Source organism: Quercus suber, unplaced genomic scaffold (genome assembly GCF_002906115.3).
Source record: "Quercus suber isolate HL8 unplaced genomic scaffold, Cork oak 2.0 scaffold_449, whole genome shotgun sequence".
NCBI lineage: Eukaryota > Viridiplantae > Streptophyta > Magnoliopsida > Fagales > Fagaceae > Quercus > Quercus suber.
Genome location: NW_027069900.1, coordinates 41,787 through 58,706, shown reverse-complemented (window position 1 = coordinate 58,706; position 16,920 = coordinate 41,787). Strand labels below are relative to the sequence as shown.

The window sequence follows — 16,920 nt, the reverse complement described above, 5'->3', positions numbered from 1 at the left end:
TCTTAGAAGTTGGCAGTCAATTGCTTTATGTATCAAACTCTTACAAAACTTTTACTTCACAAAAATAAGTTTTAAACAAACTGAAAACCGGAAGCAAGTATGTTATCTATTTTTCCCTTTCTTGGTTACAAAAGCTTACAAGTAATATAAACTCAGAACACTATCTAGTTCAACAAAATAATAATTTAAATGGCCTATTGAAAACGTATCTCACTTCTTCCCACCTCCGGAAACATTGAACTTGAAAAATATTATGTCTCCATCTTGAACCACATAGGTTTTACCCTCCTGTTTATACTTCCCAGCCGCCTGTTGGAAAAATAAACCCAAAAAAGGAGTTAATTGCCAAATTAGAACAGAATTCAATCATAGTCCTCAAAGTTGAATCAATTGAAAAATAAAATAAAAATAAAGAAAAATACAACAAATTAACTTCTGCTTGATATTAAGTGCATCTTGATTGCATTTGGGATCAAAAGCCATTTGACTAAGGAACCTCTCAATATAATTCTAAATAAAAACCAATAAAATTTTTCTAAAATACATTTTGGCCTCTGCAATTTATTCTAAATTCAATTTAGATCCCTCAAATTTAAAAAGTTACAAGTTTGATCCTAAAAGATTTAAAATGTATCAATTTAGTTCTTATGTCCACCTGCCGTTAAAGAAAGTGCATGTGTGGTATATTGAAAGCTGATGTGACACACTAAAAAGAATACATGGCCTTTTTCAATACTATAGGTATGCTATAAAATTTAATAATTCTACCATCCCATAAGTACTCTTCTTATGGATGGTGCATTTCATATCACTCTAATACCATAGTAACAAACAAACAACAAACCCCACATCTTCCTTCCTCAATTTAAAAAATAAAATAAAAATAAAACCCAACAACTCAATCCCCAAATCTTGATTCACATCAATTTCCCTTAATCTCCCATTTTTTATCTACATCTTTTCTCTCTTCTTTCTCACTTACCAAACATCTTCCCATCACCCTCTCCATACCCAGCATCCCAACTTTCACATGTGGATCTTGAGGATCCATGAGGAGGATAAGAGGAAACAAAGCATTTACACCTACAAACCTACCGATTTCATCTTTTCCTCTTCTTCTCTTTGCTTTTCTCTCTCTTCCCCTATGACCGAAACCCATCCCTCCTCTCTAACCCTTAGGCTGACCTATCTTTTTGTTATCTCTCCATCTTCCTTGGTTTTATTATTTTCTCTCCCTTGGTCATTGAGGATTGAGATGTGGGTTTCAGCTTTATGATGTGAGTTTGGTAATGGGAGTTCTATGAGGGAGGTGGTGGATTTCTAGAGGTGTTTGAGTGAGTTTGATGGGTGGGTAAGTGTGATTCCAAAGCAAGTGGTTGATTGAATGAGTAGGGGTGAATCAGGTTGGTTCAGCCATATGGGCATATCAGGTTTACAAGCTTGGCCAATTGGGTAAATTAGATGTTTGGGTTTTCCCTGAGTTTTTAGGTGATTATTGCTTGACAATTTGGGAGCCTCCCAGTTAATGATTTGGGCTTTTACAGTGGCATGTGTGCTGTGTTTGGTTGACAAACACTGGCAAGGAAAGCATGGTGCATTGTGTTTGGTTGCCAAGAAATTGGCAGAGTGAATCGTGCTGTATTTGGTTGCCAAGAAAGTTGGGGGAAATGAGTGTGTGCATGCAGCACACAGACGAGGGTGTTTGGTTGCCAATGAAGGAGCAGAAAGTGTGTGCATGCGGTGCTTGGTTGCCAAGAAAGTCGGGAAATGAAGGACAGGAAAATAAGAATTAATTATATGTCATTGATGTTGACAATTGAACTTTGAGATTGTGAACGGTCCATTATGAGTTTAAGTCTTTTTTTTTTCTACTCTTCTATGGTGTTGGTTTTACCTTCTTTTTCTTGTATTTCCTTTCTGGGTTGCTTGATCTGTACTTTGTTTTCTTGATGTTTTGCCTCTTTCATACATTTCCTATGTAGGGCTTGTTCTTTCAATAAACTTTTAAGTTACTTATCAAAAAAATTAGAGATATTAGTGATGTGCTTTTTATGATGTGGCTTTTTCAATCCAATTTTTTTAAAAAAATTAAATAACGCATCCTGCCAGCCACCTTAGCAAATTTTGTAAGCCAGATAATGGCAAGGATGAGAATCCAAGCTGTTTAAAAGATTTAAGGACTAAAATGAAATACTAAATTTTATTGAGGACAAAAATAAAATCACCCGAAGCATATTTAAGCCTTTTTTATTATTAAGTACATATTTAANAGACAGTTCTGTCTATTCTACGAAAAGTCGTTGGGGTCTACTTTTTGACCACAAAACTTAAAAGAAAGACTTTTAATTTTATTTAAGGATGGGCTTAAATAGCTGCTTGGCCCTAATCCAATATTATTATTATTATTTATTTTAAAGATAGTTGAAATTGAATCCAATTTGTCAGCCCAATTAATTGGTTGAAAAAATTTATTTCTATTTTTGACAAACCGGGTGAACTCAGCAACTGGGCCATGAGTGCAACTTTCTGGAATTGAGGAAAATCATTTTCTTTAGGACTTGTGGACCATAAAACGGCCCAGTCTCAGACATAAAAGAATGGTGTGGAAAAGTCAGTGGGAAAATTTGCCTCCAGAGTCCAGACAAATCCCGTTTAAAAATCAATATGTGGAGTGGGCTCTTTAATCTCTTTCGGACTTACCAGTCTTCGTTCAACGTTAGGCTGCGTCATAAATATTACTTCTTTCCCAGTTCTTTATTTCATTATCTTCTAAACATGAATTCCCATTTTCTAGCTCTCTCTTCCCTCGTCACCCTATTCTTTTTCTTAACAATATTACCACCATCTTACTGCACCGACGATGAACGCTTTGTTGAGTGCAGGCGTCCCTTTGATTGTGGAAGGATCAAAAACATTTCGTACCCTTTCTTGAGAGATAATCGACCTGAACCTTGCGGTATTCCAGAGTTCAAGCTTACGTGCCGCGACAATGAATACCCTATTATCAGTTTAAAGAACTAGAGATCCTTGTACTAAACATCAACCAATCTCATTATATCATGACCATTGCAAGATGGGACCTCTGGAATAGTCCATGTCCTCCAACTCCAAAGTTCGTCAATACCACTTTGGATTTTAGTAACTTCGATTATCACACACCAACCGATCAAAACCTAACTTTGTTCTATGGCTGCCCTTCTGGAGTTAGCGGATTGGATAAAGCGAATTACTTTCCCTGCGGCTTAGATAATATTTACTTTGTAAGCGAATCCTTCACGGGGATCGACGAGCTTTTTGAGAAATGCCATAGAAATATTAGAGTTCCAGTTTTAGGGACTGCTCTTAAAAACGAGTCTTTTGGACTTCAGAAGGTATTGAATCAAGGTTTTGATGTGGACTACCATAATTTCTGGGCGATTACCTGTTTGGGGTGTGAGGCTTCAGCTGGGATATGCGGTTTTAACTCCTCCTCACATCCATTTGTCTGCCTTTGCCGTGATGGAGATCGGCAACCTTTGTTCTGTTCAAGTATGCATGCATGCTCGTTTCTCTTCTCACTTTTGGATTAGGCTGAAACACATATTTCTTGTCCTTTGCTTAGAATATTGTTCCTATTCTTAGCTATAGTTCACATAAAGTCATAGTTTAACCCTTCTCTTTGGCTTTGGGTAGTCGGCACAGTTAACAATTGCATAGCATTCTCAAGGTTTGTTTGCTTTAGGTGGATTTGGGTAGCCGGCATAGTTAACAATGCATAGCATTCACATGGTTTGTTTGCTTTGGCTAAATGTGGGTCCATTTAGTAGGCAATAGACTTGATCCTCATTCTGGTCTAAGTCATGCTTTAATAAGTTGTCATAATCTGTTAGGATGGTGGAATCATCTTAATTTGTTTTGAGCGAGTCCATATTCATAATGCCTCTCATTGAAATCAAAAAAATTTGTGCCTTAAGACTTGCAATGGTGAACAGTCAAGCCCAAAATTGCTACCAAACCTATCCATTTTAGTGGAATCCAAACCAGCCTTAGGCTATACAAGCCCTTTTTTAATATAAATGTGCCCAACCACATGATACGTTAGTGTTCAAATTAGCATGCAGATCAAATTGGATCATTTTACAAACTTCGAGGATTGATTTCTACTTTTGAAACTCCAGGGACTGAATTGCAAAAATTGTGGCAAACTTTAAGGACCAAAAGTGATATCTGCCCAAAAACTTATTAATACAAACGAACTGTGAAGTCATCCCCACATTGTCTTTGAAAGTCCTAAGCATGTCAGCCATTTGCTCCACAAAAGTCCAAAATTCGGAACTTCATTAATTTTACAATAATGCATATACCAAGATTCCATAGTAATTTGTTCACAGTTCTATGAGTCTGGGAAAGCAACAGGCACCAACACATTTCTTCCATAATAGAGTTCCTTGACACATGTATCACCATACTTTTGTAAATCTTTGGATATATGACAATCAAAATCATACAAAAGTCCAGCAAAATTGGATATTTCCTAAGAATAGTGATTAAAGACTTAAAATGCGCATAAAATATTTTGTGCGGTAGGTTTAACTGTCAATACTCAATACTTAGTGAAAGTGATTGAAGCCAGAGTTCAGAAATAATCATTAAAACAGAGGTCAAGAACAGGGATGTGACCAAACCAATTGTATCAGATGTTCAGAACCAAACTTTCGGACAAAATTTGAAATTCCAACCACTTACAATAATTTCAAGCCAATTCCAAGAAAACCTCATAGACAGAAATACCACAGGAAATATGATAAGATGATGAGATCAGCAACCTGAAGTACTCCAGTTCAAGATTTCCTAACCTAACACAATCAGGTCCAATTATGTAACCATAACGAGTCCCTTCTCCTCCACTTATAAACAACTTCTATCAATACTGGAAGCCAGTTTCATCCATGTATTCTCACACAATCAAGATTTACTGATTGTTCTTCTCTCTCTGAGTTTATGTCTTCCCTCAGCTTAGTTTCCTGATTACCCTCGTTTTGTTGTGCTGTGTGATCTTTTTTTTTCTTGTTGTTCATCATCATGAACATCTTGTACTGTTCTCTTTTTCTTTTCTTTTTTTCATTAATATTAATTTTCTGATTACCTATCCCAAAAAAAAAAAATATATATATATATATATATATGAAAACTTCTAAAGGAAACTGTCTTCATTATTACACCCTACAGACTGCTATCACTCAAGGTTGAAGTATTGATAAGTTTATAAAGAGAGAAGAAGACAAAACACTGGGTACCACACATTATAATTTGCAGGAAAGTTAGGGGGAAATTGCAATGTCCCTTTACATCTTAAGAGAATAGTTAAAGGTATTAGGTTTATGTCGTTGTAAAGGCCCAAGAGGCCCAATTATGTTGTAAGCATAAAAGGCTAACTCACGCTCCCAGTCTATATATACCCTATTAAGGGTTCACTGTAAAAGTTGACTTGATTATTCAGTAAAAATGTAGCCACTAGGGCTTTATCTCATGGATGTAGGCCAAACCACGCAATCCCTTGTGTTCTTCTCTCTTTCTTACTTCCGCTTCTCTATATTATTTTATTCTCATCTTTAACAAGAATATGATAAGTGAAATAATCAAATGCTAATAGGTTTACAATGGTTAATCAACACAAGTGCACATAATATATCTTGCATCAGCTCTGCATTCCTAGTATTAATTTTTCAAATTAATGTTAAGTTTGCAACCACAGACCACATAATGCTATTCCTCTTTCAAATGGCTAAACATTTACATAAAACTTTAGCAGTCATCTTTTCCTTGTCAGTAAAAACATACCTTTGAACATTGTTCTCTTGACAATACTTTGCCGCTTCATCTTCTGGCATATCAGCAAGATTCCTCTCTAACACACCACTGAAAGGAATAATTGGTTCGCCCCCATGCTCCTGTACCCTGAGGATAAAAGGAATTATGTAATTCTTATTCCCCTTTCCACAAATAGCAATTCTTAAGGAAACTGAAGGAAATTAAAAGGCTTTGAGGGATGGGGGCGGGGGTTGGTGGTGAAGGAGAAGAAAGAGATGAACTCACTTGCAGTTCTATCAAGATGTAAAGGAAAATATAGCAGAAAAATATTCAGTGTAGACAGACCACAAAGAATGGTCATTTGAAGCAGGGGGAGAGGGGAGAAATAAAATTTGCTTTGTTACTCCTCTAGTGCTTTCTTGTTTTCCCTTTTTTAAACCATGGTTAGAAATATCCTAAATCTACCCCCACCCCTGCCCCGCGGGGTCTTGAACCTGAGACCCCCTTCTCCCTTACCTTAGGTAATAACTACTAAGTACCTAGAGAGGTGCCATTAGACCATTAAGGTCATTGGCCTTTAAAGCTTTCTAAGAGTAAGCAATCATTACGTCTGCTAGATGCACTGATGCAGTAAGCTCAGTTTAGCTAAAATGGCCAGCTGTGGAATTTGCTAAAATCATAATTAGGTTTTTCTTGACACAGACTCTACAACCACACATTAGTGTCATAAAATACTTCCCCATTGAGAGTCTGATTGTTTGCACATTAGCTCCAAACTCAACGCAAGAGGGATTTATGATAGGTAGCTCACATTATAGAAAGTCAAGATAGGATATAATTAAGACACATATCATGAAAGTCACAAATAGACACACACAAGCAAAAAGCCAGACATCATGAAAGCAACAAACAGACGCACATTGGCAAAATAGACACACATAGAGAATCATAAAAACATTGGCTACGTAAAGTCAAGATACTAATTTATGGAAAATAAAGGACATACCAAGCATGAATCTTGGGCAAAAATTTGTTCTTTTTTCTTTGGTAATCTTTCTCATTCATGTTAACCTGCAGAGAAAATAGGATATAATTAAGATCACATTCGTTTTTTTTTTTCTTTGATAGGAAAACACAATCACGTGCTTATACAGATTAAACTAATGACCACATCCTCCATCCCTTATTTATCATCACTACAGTTTTCATCCTAAAAACAGCCAAGAACCAAAACATGGATATGATCCTGACTTGATTCCTATGATATTATACACAACAATATCTCTCTACCATATCTTAAAATCTCAGCAAATACAGAATGCTTTTCCCTTATTGGTCACTGGATAAGAGGCAGACAACAGAGTGAAATTTCTAATTGTTTTCTACTAGTAAGACCAGAAACCCAGAGACTGACAGACCAACGTTGGACCACAGTGGCAGATCCGTTGTTAATTTATCTGGATTGAGGTGTCTACCAATATATTTATATTTAGTGCAAAACTTAGGTAGCAACATGTTAGGTTCCCCAATTAATATTCAAACACTTGATAAAATTGACCAATAAAACACAAACATTGTTATCATTTCTAAAGACAATTAAATTCCATGCGCTGCAACTAATTGGAGAATATAATGTACTGCACCTAATGTACTATACTTGAGTTTTACCCCATTATATATTTCAAAGATACACGATTTTTTTCCTCTCCTTCCTTAGCAATTCTTGATGCATACACTGTTCTTGAATTAGATTCAACACAATTTGAGAAGAGGATATTTTAAACATTTAAGAGTTTTGGGAGAAGTTAAAAACAATTATAATAGAAACGTGTACTCAAATTAAGAGATTTCAAGATACATAATTGGTAGTGGAATCATGGACAAACTTAAATTTCTCAATTTACTTTTTTTTATAGGGTAATAATTCTTAAATTGCTCAATTTATTTTTTTATAGGTAAGAATCATTTTAGTAAAGAACAGTCTTTTAAAAGACTTTTTAAGTATTTCTGTGGGACTAGTTTTGACAAAACAAAGAAATGCAAACCAAAAGAGTTTTATTACAATTATATATAAATATGTAATGATAAGTCCATAATTTTTTGATAGAAAACTAAAACTTGCATTGTACAAAATTGAACATTTGACCTCATCCACCACCCCTTGATTGTGGGAGGGGAAGAGGTCATTTGGTCCGAAGAACATTAGCTTGAACAGTCCATTATTATATAGTCACATTTGGGTCAAAAGCCAAAATTGCCAATAAATAATCTGATTATAAGAAAAGCCATTGGATAACTGACGAGATCTTTATTTTTTCCTTTTTGGCTCTTAAGACCCACACCCCAGCACCCGTTTACCATCCAGGCTGAGGCCAAGCATACTGAAGGTAAAAGCTATAAGTGTGCTTAAACGTAAAGCACAAGAAGCTTAGCCCTTTTTTGCCTCTAAAGTGGGGTGCATTTACAAAAACAAGCTTTTCAAAAAAAAAACAAATATGAAATATAGCAGTCATATTGTAATGCTATTGATAATCAATGTTGATTTGTTAAACAGAACTCAATTTTATGATATGATATCATACACCTAAGCCGACACTGACACCCCTTTACACATACTAAAAGATGTAAAACTCCATGTAGAAAGACACTTCACAGACAGCTCATCTCATCAAAGGAGACTCAAGCAAGATGAACTTTCCCTAGGCCAAACAATCTTGAGATGACAATGATGATGGTCTTATGCGCATTGAGGATGGTGATTAAATATTTTAGAATTGCATTGCACTGCTTTTGTTAGGCATTGAAATCATTACTTGACAATCTAATGCCAGGATGGTGATTAAATATTTTAGATTTTTTTTTTTTTTTTGATAAGTAACTTAAAAGTTTATTGAAAGAACAAAGCCCCATACATAGGAAATGTATGAAAGGGGCAAGACCATCAAGAAAACAAAGTACAATGATCAAGCAACCCAGAAAGGGAAATACAAGAAAAAGAAGGTAAAACCAAACACCATTCGAGAAGAGTAGAAAAGAAAAAAGACTTAAACTCAAGTATGGACTGTTCGCAATCATCAAAGGTTTTTGCTTCAATGAAAACAAAAGTAGAACCTCCCATTGATGCTTTGCCAGAGGAATGATATGGCATTTTGGTGAGGAAAGAAACCTCTCAAAAAGCAAGAACCCTTTTTAGAATTGCATTGCATTGCTTTTGTTTGGCATAGAAATCATTACTTGACATTCTAATGCGAGGATATTGATTAAATATTTTAGAATTGCATTGCTTTTGTTAGGCATAGAAATCATAAATTGACATTCTAATGCTTTTTGGCCTTTGCCTTTTGGGAATGTTTTGATTCAACCATGTACTTAATGTCTTTATTTTAATCATAATATCAAATAACAAATATCATAGTTACATATATTTTGTAAAGCACTAGAGAAACATATAAAATGTTATATTTCAATTTTTTATATGATTAGTTGGTCACTTGATCGTTATAATGTTCATTAATAATTATTTTTCAACTTTTTACATTATATTTTTAAATTTGCACTTCATTTCAATCAAGCATGTGCTTGAAGTTTGCGCTTACGCTGGCCTAGGTGCAAACAACAGATCTATTATGAGACAAGTGCTAACTTAGCCTATGACCATTAAGCAAATTTATCTTAACATGAAAAGACAACTCACCAGGTATACAACCGGTTTTGCAGTAAGCAATTGAAAAGTATTCAATATCTCAATATCAGCAGCTTTCCAGTCCCCAAGACGGACATCTTTTCCTTCAGTAATCCATGCCTTGACCTGTAGAAATTTAACAACACCATATTTGTGACACAAGGCCAACTGTATGAAATGAATTTTTGTGAATGCAAGCATGCTCAATTAGTACAAAAATACATCATCTACAAAACCTTAAAGAGTCTGTGTAACGGGAAAAGGATTAAACAAAGATGCACTCAAGGATCAGATTTCATGCTTTAACAGAGAGTTTGATTTTTTTTCCCCCTGGATTGTGGAAGGAAATCAAATACCTTAACAATTTTTTTTGCTAAGTCAAAAACTTTTACAATTGTAGCATCCTCTCAGGCACCATTGGTTCATTTCATGTTCTCAGTCAATGGTCTAAAGTAATCAAGGACTTGAGAGAACTCTCCCAATGATTACAACCCATTTCCATACCTTATCTGAGGGTTTTCCCATTCATGTATACATATTTTAACTATATATTTATTTGGAAAGCAGTGCAATCACATTTTATATGTAAATACTTACAAAGGGAAATAGAAATAAATGTGTTTGTACACGCAAACTAAAAGTGAATTTACTACAGCTGTAAAATAATCCATACTTTGACTCAGTAATCAGTAGAGATACAACAACGCAACCAACATGTCTTAAACAAGACTTGTACAGTATGGATAATATCTTCAGCTACTTCAGTGCTACCACACATGACTAAAGGTTGCACATTCAAGTAAGCATTACTGTTTCCCGCTATCAAAACACAAACCTTTAGACAGAGCTCATGCTCTACTTTTAACTGCTTGTCATTGCTCCTCTTCATGCTTTTCTCAAGATCTTCTACTCTCCTTTCCATAAATTCAATATCCTACATATAAGTCACATGAAAGGCACATGGTTAGAAAATTTCTTCAAATATGGACAAATAAATAGGTAAGTTGGAAAGAAACAAAGGAGCAATACTACAGGGATATTGAACAAAGAAATTTACAGACTAACAAAATCATAATTAGGAGAAAAAACCATCAAAACACTAAAAAACGGCCAATGAAGAAATGCAGGTACAAATAATAATACCTACATTGAATGTGGTATAAAGATGAGAAGGGTATGAACTTATCAAGTTCATGATGCACTATATGCTACTCATAAGATTTTTACTCATCATCACATATATGAGTTTGCTTTTATTACCTGATGTCATTTTGTGTATCTTATGAATCATACAAAAGACTTCTAAATACCTTCAGCTAGCAACGCCATTATGCCCCTAGTTTCCAATGTCTAAGTACAACATCATATAAATTATACAATTTGTTTCACAATCCTCATTGTTTGTATTCTAGGTCCCAGACTACCATGTGGAACCAGCAAAAGTAGGAGGCAAAATGACCAGCCATTATGGTTATATTTGCATATATCTAAAGAGGCCAAAGACTGCAATGCAGCCACCAAGGTTAGAACTGAGTAAGATTTCATCTTCTTCCAATAAGTTTTATAATAAACTAAATGAATTTTTTTTAATAGTAATGAAATCTTATTGAATAAACAGTCCCAAGTACACGGGGGTTGTACTCAGGGAGCGGTACATCAAACTCTCAAACTACAATGCTCTTAACACATATATAAAAGTAAAATAGGGAACAAATTGAAAAGCAAAACTCCAATCCAGCAAAGTAAGACAGAAGAAATATTTAATCTTAAGAAAAGACCATTCACATCCCTCAAAACTTCAAGCATTTTGTTCCCTCCAAATACACCACATTCTGCAATTAACTATGTGAATTTCACCAAGAAAATCTTCTTTAAAAAAGAAAATTGAGCTAAAGTTCCATAACAGTTTATTTATATGGTCATCAAGAGTGCTAGAAATTAAGTTTAGAACATGTTTGGGCCTCCATATTTAGGCTTGAAATTAGTCAAACCCCATCCCAAGCTTAAGCATGCATACACAAATCCAACTTATATAGACAAAGACCCATACTCTTTCTTTTCTTTTTTGATAAGTAATAGAAGTTTTATTGAAAAAAAAAATACATCATGTTCACAATGATGAACAATCTGTACTTGAAACAATTATATACTCTTTTCATTGAACTTTTGTCTTGATTCGTAAATCAAAGAACAAGAAGAGAGAATTGCCACAATCCAATGTTCTTTTATACCACCATCAGTGCCATGAAACAAGTACCAATACCATTTAATAACAAACTGAGGGTGGTGGGGGGAAGGAATCTTCTAGCGGATATAGAATATGTTCCTCTCTTTTGCTCTCTTTAATATACTCAGAGAGTTATGCATCAATATGACACCAATCCCTCACCCATATCCTTGTCATGGCATCTCTCTTTCTCCCCCTCACGCACATGTGCACACGCACTCACACACATCATCCTCATCATCTATACATCTCAAGGACACCAACTTTAGACTTTATTGAATGTAATATAAATCATAAATTCCAATGCAGGAATCCAGCCATGTTCTACTTGATTTGCATGCATTTAAAAACTATTGATGAAAGAAAGCAGTAGCTCTAAATACTAAACTTATGACTGATAGTCAATACAAGAAGATAAAAAAAATAATGCATACCTTTAGCCGCAATTCTTCGCTAATAGTCTCTAAATCCCTTACAGGATCCACGGAGTCATCAACGTGGATGATATCTGGATCTTCAAATCCACCTAGGGGGAAAAAAGGAAAGTAGAAGTGAATATTACAACAATGATATACTCAATAGGTGACAATCATAGGGCTGACATGTTATTTTAATTTTAAACCAAGCAGAAAACCAATTGCACAAATGGAAGCACACATACAAGAATCAAGATCATTGAAAGACATAAATACAACAGAATTAACCGTAATATTTGCTAGGAATATAACCCATAGATATATGATTCAACAAATTGGTAGAGCATGTACATTGTACAAGTAGATGCAACAATCATACATGTACTATTCAAAATATAAGCTTCTTACGTAAAACATGGAAAATGCCATCAACTGCTCGGATATGAGATAAGAAATTGTTGCCCAACCCTTGTCCTTCATGAGCACCTTTCACCAGTCCAGCTATATCATGGATTTCTAAAAAGGCTGAAACCTGAACACGGAATTACATGAATATGTAAAAGAACAAGTTAAGAATTATGAACAAACAAATAACAAAGTAAATAAAAACTTATTTATCCTTTTTTTTTTTTTCACAAATCCACATGGAAGTGAATAATCAGATTTTTTAATTATATTCTGGATGAATATTTCATCGACAGGTACTCCCTCACATGTAACACTGCCACCACCTTCCATCGCCATTAGGACTCTAAGAAATTAAACTTAACCTAGTTGATTCAGAACATGCAAGGTACTCTCCACTTTTCAATAACTTCAGACTAGTCACAATATGCAAAGGTCATTTCAAAAGTCAAAAGCGTCATGAAATTTTCTTGATCCTTATCTTAAAGTTTCAGTTCCTTTGTGATTAATTATTTAAGATATTCATGATACTGGTACACTCTTACAATCTTTACATCTGGGGTTCAGACAAAGTACAGAGAACTGCTACATTACTGTGGACACTTCTTGCCACCACCTTCATCATATCAAATCATTCTCCAGAGAAATAGGGGTTTTATACCAAATATTTGTCCCTTTGGAAAATCATAAATTATATTGTATAGGCTACTGGTATTCAAAAGAAGAAGAAGAAAGGGCCAAAAAAGAAAAAGAAAGAGAACTATAACTTCTATTAACACCATATATTAAAAATATGGAAAATCTCTCAACTCGTTTTCCCTTTAGCCACTTTCACAATTTACAAGGTTTTTAAATGTCAGGATATCTCTAGGCCAAGCAAGGGACTAATTAACCAAAGAACTAATCAGGTCAGGAATTATCATGCACAAAGAGAATGCAGCATCCACTAGATCACCAGTTGTTTGGTAAATCTTACCTCACAGGCATCCAATAGAGGGCCTAAGCTCAATAATGGGGAAGTGAATTTTATTAATCATGATGCATCATACAAATCTTCACTGTTGCATATGGAGTTGAGGACTTCAAAACAAGAGATTTGAAGAACAATTTCTAGTCTATACTCATTTTTTTTTATAGATTGATCTATTATAAATTGATCGATACAAATTCCAACAAGCCACGATGGATTTGATTTTTAAGGATTTTGCTCCCACAAAAATACTTGTGTCATGAACTTGAAATAACATGATACCTAATCATTTCAAATCTACATATTAATAAGGCTTAAGTTAAGTCCATCTATGAATTCCATCAAATTGTACTTTTTTTATATTTATCAAAACCATATAAAACTAAAAACTGAAATCTGAATCCTTATCTCCACTCCACATACTTCCATCAAATAAACTAATTGCATATAGTATTTTTAATGAAATAAAGAAGACTTAATCCCTAATGCTAAGCATGTGTAAATCAGATCATGAAGTTTATATTTTTAATGGGGGAGGAAAAGAGGAGGGAATATTCCAGCAACCCTTTTCTCCTCTTCAAAAGGCTTCAAGAAATGGAGTCACAAACCTCGCTCTTCGGCTTGAAGGAGCTGCAGAGCCATTCGAACCGCTCATCGGGGACATTTACCCGGGCCTCATTAGGCTCAATGGTACAAAAGGGAAAGTTTTCAGCAGGTATTGCGAGTTTTGTTTTCCATCAAATAAACTAATTGCATATAGTATTTTTAATGAAATAAAGAAGACTTAATCCCTAATGCTAAGCATGTGTAAATCAGATCATGAAGTTTATATTTTTAATGGGGGAGGAAAAGAGGAGGGAATATTCCAGCAACCCTTTTCTCCTCTTCAAAAGGCTTCAAGAAATGGAGTCACAAACCTCGCTCTTCGGCTTGAAGGAGCTGCAGAGCCATTCGAACCGCTCATCGGGGACATTTACCCGGGCCTCATTAGGCTCAATGGTACAAAAGGGAAAGTTTTCAGCAGGTATTGCGAGTTTTGTCAGCGTGTTGAAAAGAGTCGATTTGCCAACATTTGGCAATCCAACCTGAGAAAATCAATAAGACCCATTAAATATATACGTTACAAGCACATCAAAGTTCACAAATTTATTACACAGACTATAAGAAAACAATTAACAAATAAATACACTGCGATATGCTGAGAGTTAGTCCCATCATCGAAGCACAATGCTATACATTCAAACAAAAAGGTATAATAAATCAATAAAAGCATGAACTTGCATGGACAATTCAGAAAACTATAACTAGTACAAGTATCAACAAAATTGGAGAGTTTTCTGGGAAACCAAACAGAGGCTAAGTGAATAATGAATCTGGAAATGGATTAGAAGCGGAAGCGTACAATTCCAATCTTGAGGTGAGATGAGAATCGACCAAGAATGGGTCTCTCCGCAGGTGCTTCCTTCGATTTCGAGGCTTTTGGAGGCATTGTTTCTGAGTTTTCAAAGAGAGAGAGATTCAGTGAGACAGAGAGTGCGGGTGTGGTGGTGAGCGCAAAGCAGTGGGCGGGAGGCAAAGGAGAGTGAATTCGAGCCTCTCTTCTCTTGTGTTCTGGGAACCCTAGTCACTCCACAGCTCACAACTCATAAGCTATCAGGTCCTTGCGTTAGCACAACGCGTGCAAATAAAACCCAAACTCGTTTGTCTTCCTTTTTCTTTTTTTCTTTTTTTAAGAATAACAAAATAAATAGAAATAGACAAATCTTTTATTTAAAAAAAACTTTTATCTTAATACGCGCAGAAAAAAAATTGATGGAAATAGGAAAAAGTATCTGGTGCACCCACTCCATGGAGCGGGCGCATATGATAATAGGGGTCCTCATCCCTTTGGGGCAGAAAAAAAAAAAAAAACAATTATAGAGAAGGGTAAATAGAGGGATGAAAAGATGAGAGATACTTGTGATTATGTTAAGAAAGATAGAGCAAGAGTTTCAAGATGGTAATATAATCTATATGACAAATAAATTATATATATATTACACTAAGAGACCGTTTGCCTCAGCGTTAAGACCCGCGTTGCACGTTTTCAGCCTTTTTTTTTTTTTTTTTTTTTTTCACGCGTCTCCAACTTTTCAGAGTCATTGTTACTGTAGCAACACTGTTGCGGCTACTGTTCATTAAACAGTAGCCGCAACATATAACTTTTCCACCAACTTTTACTGTTCACGGACCCACAATTTTCACTTTTTAACAACTTTTTCATTAAAAATGGGTCCCACGGTACTATTCACACATTTAAAAATTATTTTGCTGCAGTATTTTTCAGTTTTTAGTTTCAGTTTTCAGTTTTCAGCTGTATCCAAACGGGCCCTAACATTCGAGAGAGGCTTAGGATGAGCAAAACCTAATTGTCACCTCTTCAAGGCTAAGAAAATCTCACAGATGGAAGAATGAGATAAATTATGGACTAGGGGAAGGAAGTTTTTAGTACCTTCCTTATTGTTTTTAGCTTTCTAAATAATTCCTATTTAGGAGATGTTTTCTTTAGAAGTGTCATAATAGTTATGCCAATCGTTGAACTACCCGGTCATAACTTTTATATGCAACTGTTCTTTTTGTATGATTTTTGCCTACAAAATTGATAGAGTTGTCATTGAAAAAGAAAGATTCATATCTAAAAGTGCCCAAATTTTTTTATGAAAGTTTCACAATGAGATATTGGAGTCAATTAAAACTACCGAAATTTCGATTGTGAAATGGCACTTTTAAGACTAAGAATGTTTTGATGAATTGTTTTATTACCAAATATGAAAATTGAGAGGAGCTGTTTTATTATATGTTTAGCTTTCCACATTCTCAGTCTATAGCTTCAACAGGAAAATAAAGACTACAAATGATTTTTGATGCAACTAAGATCGACATTCATCCATTCTTGTGATGAGAAGGCCATGTTGGTGGGGTTAACATTTATCGACCCTTTCAATGAGCGGGCTGGGACGGTGGGTTGTGAGAATGCCCCCAAATTTCTAGAAATATTCCTAGTACTATATATTTTTTCCATATTTATATATATTTTTAATAGATTGAGCTACATTAACGCCTAAATTGTATCTAAATCAAATGACAAATAACTTGTTTAAGTGCCCGTAAAAATAGAAAGTAATACTCTTTTTTAATGTAAAAAAAAAAAAACTCTCAACTAACACTTTTACTTTCTTACAGTCAAAAACCAATATTTCGATGTATATATATATTTTTTAATCTTTTATTGCATTATTACCTACATCGTTAAATATCCCCTGTTAACCTATTTGTTAAAGCAATATTTGTTTTTTTGTTTTTAATTTTGATAATTTTTTTTTTTTGAGAAGTTATAATATTTGTTATTGTTTAGCAAAAGATGATAAGTTATCTTCAATAGTTGAAAATT

General features: G+C 34.7%; 1 protein-coding gene across 1 annotated transcript; it reads right to left on the bottom strand.

Annotated features, from left to right (window-relative positions):
• Window positions 1-15,194, bottom strand: LOC112006086 (obg-like ATPase 1). The gene is made up of 9 exons (XM_065762245.1): window positions 14,893-15,194; window positions 14,408-14,575; window positions 12,524-12,647; window positions 12,134-12,225; window positions 10,308-10,406; window positions 9,485-9,598; window positions 6,797-6,861; window positions 5,760-5,937; window positions 1-345 (listed from the first exon to the last, which is right to left on the bottom strand). Exons 1-9 carry the CDS (start codon window positions 14,977-14,979, stop codon window positions 211-213), a joined length of 1,062 nt encoding a protein of 353 aa, XP_065618317.1. The 5' UTR covers window positions 14,980-15,194; the 3' UTR covers window positions 1-210.
• Window positions 15,195-16,920: the final 1,726 nt, after the last annotated feature.